The sequence below is a fragment of the Monodelphis domestica genome, chromosome 1 (assembly GCF_027887165.1).
Source record: "Monodelphis domestica isolate mMonDom1 chromosome 1, mMonDom1.pri, whole genome shotgun sequence".
NCBI lineage: Eukaryota > Metazoa > Chordata > Mammalia > Didelphimorphia > Didelphidae > Monodelphis > Monodelphis domestica.
In genome coordinates this window covers 334,688,382-334,702,552 of record NC_077227.1, presented here as the reverse complement: position 1 = coordinate 334,702,552, position 14,171 = coordinate 334,688,382, and the positions used below count along the sequence as shown (strand labels likewise).

General features: G+C 41.9%; 1 protein-coding gene across 2 annotated transcripts in view; it reads right to left on the bottom strand.

The window, feature by feature from the left end:
- Window positions 1-14,058, bottom strand: part of GSC (goosecoid homeobox) — a 94,893-nt gene extending 80,835 nt beyond the window's left edge. Inside the window, exons 1-3 of one of the 2 annotated variants that reach the window (XM_056811321.1) lie at window positions 12,888-14,058; window positions 11,769-12,028; window positions 11,254-11,377 (exon numbers count right to left, since the gene is read on the bottom strand). In XM_056811321.1, the coding sequence (XP_056667299.1) occupies window positions 11,254-11,377; window positions 11,769-12,028; window positions 12,888-13,227 (724 nt within the window). In that variant the 5' untranslated portion in view covers window positions 13,228-14,058. Of the gene's footprint in view, window positions 1-10,935; window positions 11,378-11,768; window positions 12,029-12,887 lie in introns of those variants that run through there. The other variant, XM_001367933.4, reaches the window with a different exon arrangement.
- Window positions 14,059-14,171: the final 113 nt, after the last annotated feature.

Sequence of the window (14,171 nt, the reverse complement as noted above, 5' to 3'; positions counted from 1 at the left end):
AAATTTCATGGTGCTATGATTCCGTAGTCTGTTCAATTGCTCATACAACCCCTCCTTCTATGTCAATGTCAATCTTTCCCTGTTAGTTACTTCTTCTATACCTACAAATGTACTCAGATCTCACCACTTTTCAAAAAACTGTTAATATAAAAATTGAGTCGGGCTGGAAATTTTTAATGAATTATTGATAAAAAGGAGGAGTTGAAAGATGAGAGTGAGAATCTGAAAGTAGGTTGATCTTAAAGAAAGTTTATCCTAAATATGGTCTCTCCATAGAGCTGGCTCTTTCTTCCCCAGCAATTCAAGCCCCTAGTCCATCCAAAGTGGGAAGTAGAGACAACACGTTCCTTCCTGAGTTCACCTTTTAAGTTCAACTAGCTCCTCCCTCCATAGCAACGTTCAATCAGCACATTGATGTTCAGGCTGATGAGGCTGACACCAGATGTTTAAGTTGATGCCAGATGCTTAATTTGTCATCAGGGGACTCCATCAAACTGGATGGAGATAATTTTCCTCACACAAAACAAACTTTCCCTTGATCCTGCCACCTCACACTCTCTGACCCTTAACTGGTCAACTCTTAAAAAAGAGAATCCTAGACTCACTGTCTTTATTTTCTCAGTACTTCATCAAATTCATTCAAATATGACCTCAGACACTTCCCAGCTGTGTGACCCTGAGCAAGTCACTTAACCCCCATTGCCTAGCCCTTACCACTCTTCTGCTTTGGAGCCTATTGACTCCAAGACAGAAGGTAAGGGTTTAAAAAAAAAAGAGTTACTATGGGTCAGGACTTACAAAGAAAGGTGAGGTGAAAACAAAATGTTTGTTTACAAAGAACTCACATTCTAATGAAAGAAACAAAATTGGAGTGATTATCCAAACAAGCTATATCTAGTGTAATAACAAATAATCTCAGAGGGAAGGAACTATCAGATTGGGGAGGACTGGAAAGAGGAAGGGAGAAAAAGATATCCCACCTTCGGAAGTGGGATTTGAGTTGAATCTTGAAACAAGTGAGGAATGCCAAGAGGCAGGGCAAGAAGGGAGAACATTCCAGGTTTGGGGGAAATTCCAGCTCAGTGGAAGCTGGGTTGAAGTAGGGAGAGGCTTGAGGCAGCAGCAACAACCAGAAATCTACTGCAATAGTTCAGTTGCAAGATAATGAGGGTTTATATTGGAGTGGTTGCCATATGAGTAGAAAAGCAGACATTTTTCAGAGATATTGGAAAGAATGAAGATGTGGCTATTGACTGGATATATAGAAAGTGTATGAATGAGAAATCAAGGGTGATTCTAAAATCATTAGTCCAACTAGTGCACCAAGATAGTGGTCTCCTAGAGAGTAATAGGGAAGAGGAGAAGATATTGAGGGAAATTATGAGTTTTCTTTTGGACATGTTGAGTTTAAAATGACTGCCCATCCATTTAGAGCTATCCAAAAGGTAACTAAAGATGTGAGACTAGCTCTCAAGAAAAGTTAGATCTCAAAACATAGATCTAGGAATTTAGAGAGTAGTTTCAATTGAATTATATTCTGAAGTCAAACTACAGAGATTTAAAACTAGAGAGAAAGAAAAGAAAGTGCAGGCCAGGGGCAGCTAGACAGCACAGTGAATAGTGTCAGGTCTGGAGTAAGTAGGCCCTGGGTTCAAATCTTGCCTCAGATACTTCCTAGGCAAAGGACTAACCCCAACTGCCTAGTTAAAAAAGAAAAAAAATAAAGTAAGCTTCTTGAGGGCAGGGACTATCTTCCTTCCTAATATTGGGCAGCTAGGCACCTTAGTGTATAGAGAGCCAGGCCTGGAGATAGAAGTCCTGAGTTCAAATCCAACCTTAGACACTTGCTAGTTCCGGGATCCTAAGCAAGTCACTTAACCCCAATTCTCTAGTCCTTACCACTCTTCTGACTTGGAATCAATATACATTATTGATTCTAACATGGAAGGTAAGAGTTATTTTTTTTAAGGTAGAGGCACTGAGTAATTTAATTAAAGGAATTAATTATTAATGTTTAAAATGTTTATTACTTGCCCATGATAAATAATAAAAATAATGTATTATTTATTAATTAAATAAATATAATTAATTAAATTAAAGAAGTTTAGCCAGGAAAGAGATGAGAGACAGGAAGAAAGCAAGCAGGGATAATAGACCAAGTGAAGATTCTTTTTGGTGAGGAGATATTCCGAGAAGGGAGCAAGAATTTATTAATAACCTACTATATGTGAGGCGCTATGATATTTTACAAATATTATCTCATTTTATTCTCAAAACAACTCTGGAAGGAAGATGCTATTATTGTTCCCAATTTTAAAGTTGAGGACACTAAGGCAGACAGAGGTTAAGTGACTTCCCTAGGGGTCACACAGCTAGTAAGTAGCTGAGGGTGGATTTCAGTCTTCCTTACTGGAGACCCAGCATGCATTCAATGCTTCCTTCCTTCCTTCCTTCTTCTTTTTTCTTTCTTTCCTTTCTTACCTTCCATCTAAGAATCAATACTATATATTGATCCAAAGCAGAAGGGCAGTAAGGACTAGGCAATGGGGGTTAAGTGATTTGTCCAGGATCTCACAGCCAGAAAGTATCTGAGGTCAAATCTGAACCCAGGACCTCCCATCTCTGGGTCTGGCTCTCAATCCACTAAGGTGCCTAGCTGCCCCATATTAGAAAGGAAGATAGCCCCTGCCCTAGAAGCTTATTTTTTTCTATTTATTTTAACTAGGAAGTTGGGGTTAGTCCTATGTCTAGGAAGTATCTGAGGTCAAATTTGAACCCAGAACCTCCCATCTCTAGGCTTGGTTCTCAATCCACTGAGCTACCTAGTTGCAAGCTGGCTCAGCACTCCTTACAAATGGCTGTGTTTATACGCAACAGAGAAGTAGCTCAGAGGTAAGGAGAGTTTAAGAATTGGTGAGAATGTGAAGATGATAGAGGAGTCAATCTTCTGTAGAAGATGAGTTTGAATGGGATCACTTGTGACTGTACAGGACTTTGTGTTGGCAAAAAGAAGGGCCATCTCAATGAGTGAGACAAGTGAAGGAGAAGAGATAACAGGGACAAGAGGCAGTGGATAGATAGAATGCTGGATCTGGAGTCAGAAGCCTTGAGCTCAAATCCAATCTCAGACATCTATTGTGTGACCCTGGGCAAGTCCCTTGACCTGTGTCTGTCTCAGTTTCCTCAACTGTAACATTATGATTTTAATAGCTAACATTTATATTGTGGTGACTATATGCCAGGCACTGTGCTAAGAGCTTTACAAATATTTCTCATCTGATCCTCACAACAGCCCTAGAAGATAGTGCTCTTATTATCCCCATTTCATAGATGAGGAAACTGAGGCAAAAAAGAGATTATGTGATTTCTCCAGGGGAATACAGCTAGTGAATATCTGAGGCCAGATTTGATTCTGGGCTCAATTCTTGATCTACTATACCACTGTAAAACCTATTCCTATCTCCTAGGGTTGTTGTCAGGAATAAATGGGATAGGATTTGTAAGGCACTAAAGTTGCTTGGCACTTGGTAAGTGCTTAATATATGCTTGTTACCTTCCTTACCAGGGTGGGGGCATACCTAAGGACTGTGAGATGAGGGAAAAGGAAGAAGTTCTCCTCAAAAGGCTTCAATTTTTTCAGTGAAGCCTTCAACTCAGAGGGTGGGAAGATGGAATGGTATGGGAGGTTCTGGGGATTGAAAAGCTTTATCTAAAGTCACAAATTCTTAGTTGCAATATCTAATAGCTCTTTTATCAGTCCTCATCCTCCTTGAACTTTCTATAATATTTGGTACAATAGGAGGGAAAAAAAGGATTCAGGTTCACATCCTTCCTAGGACTTGTTAGCTGTGCGACTCTGGACAAAATCACTTACCTTTCAAAATTTGTTTCCTTATTTGTAAAATGAGACGCTGGACTGGATGATTTACAAGTCCCTCGCAGCTCTCTGGGTTATGACCTTATGACATTGCTAATCACTCCTGGGAGTATCCCATGAAAATAGGACTCTGTCTCTAGTTTCTCTCTTTTCCATTTCATTTATATACCTGACAAAATAGTCTTCATAATACATATGATCCTGACCATATCGCTTGCTTGCTCAAACTCTTCCATGACTCCCTAATATTTGTATTAGAAAACGACAGCTTCCTTGGTTTGGTATTTAAGGCCTCCTGGACCTTCTCTCCAATCTATCTAGGGCTATTTCATATAATTCCCCTTTAGGCAGTAAGTGGTCCAGGACATAAAGCATCACATTGGGGAGTCAAGAACAAGATTTGTTCAAATCCTTCCTCAGACACTGTGTGATCGTGGGCTCGGCACTTAACCTCAGTTTCCTCATCTGTAAAATGGGGATAATAATACCTACACACCTGACAAGGTTGTTGTGGAAAATCAAATAAGATAGCATACATAAAGTATTTTGTGAGCTTTAAAGCGCTATATAATTATTACCTATTACTATTATACATTCTATATTCTAGCCAGACTGGGCTATCAGAGAGGGTCTAGGGCTAAATATATAGATCTGGGAATCATCTACATTGAGATGATGATTGTACCTGTGGAACTGATGAGACCATGTGAGAGAGCATAAAGAGGACCTAGGACAGAGCCTTGAGGTGGAGTAGTCAATAGCTAAGAGAATCCTGAGAACCTGGAGAGAGGAACCAGAGAGAATGAGCAATAGGGCAAATACTGCTGAAAGGTCAAAAAGGATTTAGATTAGGAAGAGCCATTAGATATGGTAATTAAGAAATCCCTGGGAATGTTGGAAAGAACAGTTTGAATGAGGTAAGAAGACAAATTGCAAAGGGTTTAGAATTTTAAAAGAAGTGGAGATAGTGATTGTAGATGGCTTTTTAGAGTTTAGCTGAGAAGGAGAGGAGTGTTAGAGCATGATAGAGAGCCAGCCAGGCTCTAATCAAGTGGGGGGGGGGGCGGGGGTGTTTTTTTAAGAATGAGGAAAGACTTAGGTGTATTTGTAAACATCAGGAAGGACACAGTAAACCTAGAGAAATTGAAGATTAGGGATATAATGGGGATGATTGTTGAGGCAATCTGTTAGATTCTGATGGAGGGGATGGGGTGGGAACAAAGGTACATACTTGTAGAAGGGTTGTCATTGACTAGCAGGAGGGTCACTTCTTTATTGGAACTGGAAAAAAGGGATAGCAGAGGAGGATGCCTGAAAGGAGAGGAAAGGGAGCTCTTGGCCAAAAATCTTAATTTCGGGGGCATATTATTAGGTGAAGTTCTCAACTGTGAGGGTGGGAGGAATTGTGTGATATCAGAGTTTCAGAGCAGCTGCTGTGATAAGTGAAATAGGGAAAAATTAAGGAATCGTGGTAATAGATTTGATGAGATAATTGAAATGTTAAATATCCCCAGTTTGTATAATTTCATGATCTTTTTTAGTTTCATTAGGTAGCCTTAGAATAGAAGGAAGTTAAAAGTGGGAATTCATCTAGGATTAGAGTTTGGGAAGGCATGATCCGTAATAGGATCAGGGAACAAGGATTTTAAGATCAGAAAGGAGTCTAGAATTGGACTGGTTCACCAAAAAGGATGAAGATTGGAAAGAGGGGAGAGAATAGACAGACTAAAGTTACAGCCTGGTGTAGTGCTGAGGGATAGAGGGATTGGAGGTCATAGGGATAAAGAATAAGGGGTGGAAGGAGGAATAGGAGGAGTAAGGCAGAGAGGGAGATAGGTCATATTGGACTAGCAGCTATTTTCCAATCTTGTCTTTCACTCTCTAAATTTTGCCTTCCAATTGGTTATTCCTGTGCTTGAAACACTACTCCCTTTTCTCTTCCAGTTAATATTCTTCTCTGCTATCTAAGCCACTTACTCAGATATGCACAACCTTATCCCACTCCTAAATCTAAGTGGTATTTCCCAACTCAGATTTTCCTTTTATCAGTGCCTCTCCTTTGCTTTTTATCACATCCTTTGGTATCTAGTAATAAGTTGCATCATCTCCTTAGTAGACTTATAAGCTACTTTAGGACAGGTATGGACTCTGCCTGCTTTCGTCTTTGTATTCATAGCCTAGAATGGTGCCTGGAACAGAAGAAATGCTTAATATTTATTAAATAAAGATAAGAGACTGCATTTATTTAGGGCTTAAGATTTGTGAAGAGTTTTATATGCTATCTTATTTGATCCCTATAACTCAAGGGTAGGTGCTCTTATCTCACTTTATAAGATGAGGAAACTGAGGTAGACAGAGGTTAAGTGACTTGCCCAGGGTCACAGAGTTAATTAGTATTTGATGCAGGACTCAAAAAAAAAAGGGGTCAAGTTGTCCCCACTCCAGGCCTGCACTCTATTTACTGGACCATCCAACTTCCTTGAAAGCTCACTATACATCTTTATGGACTACTAATGTCACTTCTTTTAAGAAGACTCCAATCCATTTAAACTCCCTCCCCAAAACAGTGTTTATTAATTAAACTGAGGGTAGGAATTATATTTTTGAAATCTTTATTTCCTCAATGCCTAGGACTAGGCCTTGGACATGATATGTACTTAATATTTGTTAATTTAATGAACTATCTTCCATTTGCAAAGAGACACCCTAAAAAACTTCCACCTTTTAAAAAAATTCTCAGTTTTATTGAGCCCTAATTGCATCTCTTTATCCAATCTCTACTCTCTAAACATCTGGCCTGATGCCCTAACACAAGATTACATCCTCTCTTTTATTATCAAGCAAGCCCATTTTCTTAAATATACAGCATCACACTGACTTCATTGGAATTTATGTGAGGACCATCATTGTGGTTAAGCTCCAGAGCCAAAAGAAACAACACATTCCTGAATTCCAAATTTAAATCGATTTGTGCTAGGCTTTGGTCTTGCTGATCAGAGATTTCATGTATGTGTGCCATGTTATAAATTCATTTTCAATGAAGATTTTAATATTCTTACCTTTAGTTCACTTAAGGATGAGATGGGACAGGGTAATAAGGGTCAGAAGGGAGAAAGAGGAGGGAGAGGAAAAAAGACGTTCCTTCTGATCGATCGTTCCAATTTCTGATCTGCTTTTGCTCCAGAAAATGATAGCCCTGCATCTTCATTCCATACCCTGCCCCCATTTCACATACACCAAGGGCACACCCATGTGACTAGAATAAAAACCGTCAAATTGTCTGCTAAGAACTGTTCTGCATGTGTGTGTGCCTGTGTACGTATGTGCACGTGGTGTGTGTGCTTTAAAAATCCCCTCCTTAGAACGATTAGTTTAAGGCAATTAGCCATTCAGCTCTGAGTCTCTTAACAGTTAGGAGTTGGTGTTCTACATTTCCAGAGTTCACTCATTTGCTTCCCTACTTTCAAGGGAAATCAGTCAATTAATTAAATAGTGTTCCTGTCCAAGTGTAACCAACTCGTTTTTAAAATTTAAACTACATAAATCTCTAAGATTAGAAAAGTTTTCTGACCATCTGGAATAATCAGCTGACAGTGAAGGGTCAGTGTTTTGGAGTTAGGCCAGTTGAAGAGATTACTAAACTCCATTCCTTACCCACTATCACCAAAATGTGATTATTCTCCCTCCTAGGAGGTGGGGGTGGGACTGGGAGCTTTTAAACTGATCAGTTAAATCCTAGCAGTCTCAAGAACAACTAGCTCCAGTCTGACAGTCAGCCTTCTTCAGGCTAAAGAGGAATTGTATAAATAAAATGTCTTTTTTTTTTTACCTCACAAATACCCTTCCAAAGAGATGCATCTAAATCTTTACAATGGTTGCTTTCACAAGAGCTATTTTTAAAGGCCAACTGATGATCTTGAACTTTTTTTTCTCATACTTTTAGAAGACAGCTTTTTCTGTTGCTCAAAGTCCCCTCTCACACCACGCGGTAGCATTCAGCACCCCTTTACTAGAGCAGCAAAAATTCAACATTCCATCTTGGTGAGGGGGGCTTTCCACATTGATCCAATAGCCCTAAGGAGAAGCTGAATAGAGAGATCAGCTAGAGGGCTGTCTTGTAATACTTTCTTGCTTTTACCTTTTTTATTAATATTGGTGTTTCCTTTTATTTCTTCCGAGTTAAACGTCCACAAAATACTGTGCTTAGAATGGAAGAAGGCAAAGGTGCCTTCTTTTCTTCAAAGTTGTATTTGGGAGGTAGGCAGGGTTGTGTTCTCAGCCCCTCCAGAGCTTCTCCCTCCCAGAGGTGCTTTTTATGAGAAGAGCAGGGAAGACTTCACTCTTCAAAATCCCTGACAGTAATTTCTTTTTCCTCTTTATTCTGTAACCTGATTCCAACCTCCATCTCTACTGCAAGCAAAGTTTTTTACAAAATTAAAAAAATATATGTACATATGTACACTACTGCAGCTGACACTGACCACTGACATTCACCACTGTCATGCACTGGGGTTACAAATGAGTAAACTGAGGCAGACAGAGGTTAAATGACTTGCCCAGGATCACAGAGCTAATAGTTCTGATGCAGGACTCAGGTTCAAGTCTTCCCTGACTGCCCAGTTTGGCATTCTATGCAACAGGCCACCTAGCTTCCTTGAATGCCCAAAATACATCGTATAGGCCTACTAATTTCACATCTTTTAAAGACTCCAATCCATTTAACACCCTCTTCCATGATATTTTCTTGTCTCTCCTGTTTTTCTGGTTAAAAATTAGGTTGTCTACTACTGTCTATGACAGAGAAACCTATGCAGAACTATACACTGGGCAAGTGTAAGACTGGAAAGGAGCTCAGTAGAGATCCTGTTATATAGAATCTCTGGAATATCACAAGAACTGCCCAGCAAGTGAAGCACAAACCTACTTTATGATATTTTAGTTTTAAATCTTAAGTTGGGAACTCAAGCACTGAAATAGAATAAATGTGAAGTGAGTTTCTACTCAAGAGAGATGTACAGAAACTTTCCCACTATCGTGGTGACCTTTGTAAGTGAAACATAATGTATTAAAGCCACAATTAAATTTCTCTTCTAATCAACTATCTCCCCACTTTCCCACCTGACTTCATTTTATGAGATAGAAATGATTCTACAAAAAACGGGTACTCCAACAAGATGGTAGCTGCCAAACAGGCATTCTGTGGTTGTACTCTTATTTCTAATGTTCCTGTTTAGGGGCTACCTGCTCTTCTTCCCCTAGGAACCCTAGATGATTACTGCTGAGGAGAAGATGGGGTGTTCTGCAAAAGACAAACTCATTCATTATTTTATAAGATTTAAAAAAAAACACCTTATCTTCTGTCTCAGAATTGATACTGTTTTGGTTCCAAGGTAGAAAAGTGGTAAGGGCTAGGCAATGGGAGTTAAGTGACTTGCCCAAGATCACATAGCTATGTAGTGTTTGAGACCAGATTTGAACCCAGAATCTCTGGGCCTGGCTCTTAATCCACTGAGTCACCCAGCTGCCCTCAAACTCAACTTCTCATTTTTCCACACCCCTATTCTGATGAGGAAGGGGAAAGAAGTGTAAATGCAGGCCAGAGGAATGGACAATACTGATGTGCTTAGAAGTGACCCTGTATATTGTATGTATTGTGGGGGGAAAGGTGGCATTGAATTAGAGGCCCCAGAGTAGGACAGAAGGTTTTATTTTGGAAAGTGAATTGCAGAGTGGAGGATTTGTAGAGAGGCAAGAAAGGGAGAGATCATGCCATAATAAAACCTCCATAGTTTTTCAGTCCTGAGCTATAGCTGGTTTCAGCTTTCTTATTTTCTGCATTCTACAGTCTAATGATTGGGCAACAAAATTTGGCATTAACCCACCCCTACCCCACCCATTCTGGTGCCCCAGCAGCAGTTAGGGGTTTACTCAGACCCAGAGAAAATAATTTTAAAAGAGGGACTGAGAGGCTCTAGAAAGGGGACGGAGGGGGCTCCATCTGTTCAGACCACTTCCTGTTGGGCACACCACTCTGAAGGGAAGAAGGGCACTAGGGATTAGGACCTGGGGTCACACTATCCAGGGTCAGTGGCTCTGAAATGGCTCCAATTGCAGGAAGTCTATGGGGTCAAGTTACAGAAGGTAGCAGAAAGGGAATCTGGAAACAAGAGTACAATTTTTTTGACCAGTATTCCTTCTGGCCACTACCAATCCATGCCTCTAGAAAGCTACTGGCTAGGGGCTGGCAGCCTTCCTTTCATTTCTCCCTTTCTCTTGGTCCCTGCCACTCAGCTCCAAGCCTTTACCACTCCCAAGTCAAACAGGGATGTTTGTTTCTCTTGCAAGAGAGCAAGGGTCCTTAATTTCCCAGGCCTACTTTCTAGGAGATATTGAGGAAGTAATCAAAAAATTGCATAGACCAACCCAATCATTTTAAAGTAAGGAAACTGAGGTTCAAGGAGGTTCAGTGTCTGGCCCAGGGTCACAGCAGTAGTAAGTAGAAGAGCTAGGATTCAATCTCTTTTTCACTAAACCACACTGAATCTGAAGTGTTAGTACCATAAATGTGCAGGCTTTGAGTGCTTTGAATTTAAGAAATGATACATGTGGTGGGAATTCTAGAGCACCTTTAAGCCTCTCCTATTTCATTCTGCAGATCCTCTGGGACAACCAGGCACCCTTTTTTATTCCTTCTTTTTACATTGCATGTAGACTCACAGAATCTCGAACCATTAGGACCAGGTCAAGAGACCTTAGAAGTCTTTGGACCTAATCCTCTTGTTTTTCAGATGAGGAAATGAAGCCTAGGCTAGGAGTATGGAGAGGGAGGGAGAAGGATTTTGTCTAAAATCAATCCATTAATTAACCCAAACATTGGACCAAAATATGTTTCCAGAGACCAGTGGGAGTACATGACTTCTTTTGCCTGAACTTTTTGCAGCATATTCAAAAACCAACTCCCTCCCAACAATAGCCTCAAACCAAAAAATTTTCAGCCCCGCACTGAATATGCTTTCCACTGTCAGTCTGTGAAGGAGGTGGTGGAGGACATATAAACATATTGGATATTGGTGCATTATATTTTGCCACCATCCATTTATTGTATCATCACCTTTAACTTAACTATAAATACTACAGAATGGGATGGGGGAAGGGGAGTTGTTAGACTGGCCCAGCCTCTCTTCAGCCAGCTCTATACAAGAAACACCAGGGAATATGTACACCATTTTACAGTTTTCCTCATTTCCCTTCCTTTTCCCCAAAAAAGGCAGCGAGTGTGCAAGATAGTAGCATTGTATGTGCAAGTCTCTAAAGGTATGCAAGTCCCAAAGTTCCATTCCGGGGCTATCAGCTATCAGAGTCCAAATCGCTTTTACCTTCCTCTTCCCTTTTCTCTGGGGATGGCTTCGAAGCTTTACTCCATTTACGTGCGTTTTCCGACTCCTCTGAGGAGGACCTCTTCTGCCGCCTCCACTTTGCCCTTCGATTTTTAAACCAGACCTATCGAGAAAAGACAATAAACAATTAACTGGAGGGGGAGAAAGTCCCCTAAAATACCAGGCTACCAGAGAAAAGAGCGTACAGATTTAGGGAAATCACCATGTAGATAACTCTGGCCTACTTTTCTTTGGGCCTTTCAAGGCTTAAAGGAAAAAAAGATATCGGGGTGGGGGGGGTGGGGGGGGGTGGACCAGTTAAAAATTCGGTAAAGATTTAAAGAAGAAGCCTGCGGGTTTTAAAGCAGGTATTAGCGGCCTATTCGTGAAAACACAAACAACTAAATCGCGTTAGAAAGTGGACTGGCCTTCCAAACTCAATAAATGGGGCTACCCAGATGGAGCTTTCTAGAGAGCTGTCAACATTTTGTACAGGGGGCAAAGAAGGACAGTACCTCTACTTTTTCCTCCCTCAAGTGCACTCTCCGAGCCAGCTGTTCCCTAGTGCCCACGTCGGGGTACTTGGTCTCCTGGAACAGGTTCTCCAGAGCTTCCAGCTGTTCATCCGTGAAAATAGTTCGGTGCCGCCGCTTCCTCCGGCAATGCAGCTGGTTAAGCAGCTGCAGTTCGGTCCGCGACAAGGTGCCCACATTCATATAGGGCAACATCTGGTGGGGAACCGGGGACATCAGGACTGAGCCCGAGCCGTCGTAACCTGCAGCAGGCGGGTAAATGGGGTTGGAAGGAGAGTGGAGAAGGAAAGAGCGGGGACGAGGAGCTCCCAACTCCAGACTCGGAGTGAGCTCTCCCGGAATCCCGGGCTTCAAAACCACTCACTCCACAGCCCTCCCGCTGGGTTGAAGCCCTCCTTGCCAGCGCTTAGCCTTGTGGAACCTAGATATAATGTGGTAAAAATCAAGGGCTCCAAGAAGATTCTCACTACCCCCGTCCCTGCTTTGTCACCATCACCACCACCACCATCATCATCATTACTTTGGTTGCCCAAACTCCTCTCCCGCAAAACGGGCGGAACTGAGCATCCACTGTCTTTTCCCTAACTGTCCGCCAAAGTTCGCAAGAGCATAAAAACTAGACTGCCGAGCTCCTGAGAAAGTTAACAGTAGACTCTGTCCCTACAAATGTAAAATAAACGTCCAGGTACATGAAAAAGAATAAAGAATAGTTTCTTCGCTGGTTCCCCAGAAGCCTCCCGCCCCCACCTCACCCCTAGTCCTAGGAGCCACAAGTCTCAGCGCATACTTTCGCAAAAAAAGAAAAGAAAAGAAAAGGAAAGAAAGAAAGAAAGAAAGAAAGAAAGAAAGAAAGAAAGAAAGAAAGAAAGAAAGAAAGAAAGAAAGAAAGAAAGAAAGAAAGAAAGAAAGAAAGAAAGAAAGAAAGAAAGAAAGAAAGAAAGAAAGAAAGAAAGAAAGAAAGAAAGAAAGAAAGAAAGAGAGAGAGCAACAACCAAAACCGAAAAAACCAAACCCCCAAAACAGTGAGGGAAGAGAACAAGAGTTTTTGGAAAACTGAGGTGGAGGAAGGAAATTGGAAGAGGGCGACGAATATTACCATACCTGAGGATGGAACGCAGGAGCACTGCTGGGTTCCCAAAGGCTGAATCGCCCCGCAGCAAGATGGGCCGACGGGCGTCGCCTGCACTTGCAGCTGCCCATAGTAGTAACTATTATAGCCCAAGCGGGAGCCACCGACCGCAGTCTGGAGGCTGGCTCCGCTGGGGGCTACCGCACGCGAGTAGAAGCTACCATAGTCAGAAGTACTGGCATAGAGAGAGTCCGCATGTAAGGCGGGGAAGACCACAGGGGCCCCGGCGCTAGGAGCCAGAGGCAACACAGAGTCTTTACAGCGAGGCCGGGCGGCGAGAATATTGTCGATGCTGAACATGCCAGCAGGCATCCCCGAACTCTTCCCGCCGGGGACAGGAGAAGGAAGAATCCAAATAACAACAATAAAAAAGAATAATAAAGAAAAAGAGTAAAATTCCCCCCCAAAAAAATACAAAATACCCGCAGGTCTGACAGAGAAATCAAACTGAAAGATCTTGCCAACTGCCCAAATTTGTCTCCCACTCTCCTTTACTTTCTCCCTAGTCTCTGCCTATATTCCCGTCTGTCTCTTATGTCTCTGTGTCTCACTCTAGCTCTCGCTCTTGCTCTCTCCCTCTCCCTCTCCCTCACCCTCTCTCTTCCTCTCTCTCTCTCCTCACTCTCTATCCCTCCCTCCCTTTCCTGCCTTCACTGAACTCATTCCAGTGTTGGATGAAAGATATAGTAGTCCAGCTGAACTTCTTCCCTTTTTTATACAGAGTCGACGTCATCCTAGATTTAGTTCCTGGTAATATGCAGATGACAAACAAAACCAGATTTGATTTCTCTACCCCCCCCCCACTCTTCCCTCTTCAGTAGGGATAGTGGTGGTTTGGGAAGGGGGATAAGGGGGGGTTGGTTGGCTGAGAGGCTAAGGGAGAGGGTTACACAATGGCCTGAAAGGAGACTGGTCTGTGTATTGAGAATTAATTAAATTAACCTAATCCTTTCCTTTACTGGGCGCTCCGAAGGCGGTGCAGTTCTGTTGGCCAAGCTAATTGCTCCTGTTAATCTGATTAATGCCATTGTGCGAAAGCCATTAACAACTCCCGCCCAGTCTGTTACGCACCCACTCCTTTTCTCAGGTTGGCTTCTATTATTGCTTGCGATTTCCACAGTTGGGGGCTCACTTTGTTCGTGATGAGTAATTTTACTTTATTTTTAAGAAAGTTGTCCCGACAGCGTTTGCATTTAAATCTGCACTTAATTCGTTATCCACATCACCCTCCCCTATTCTCTTTTCACTCTGCTCTC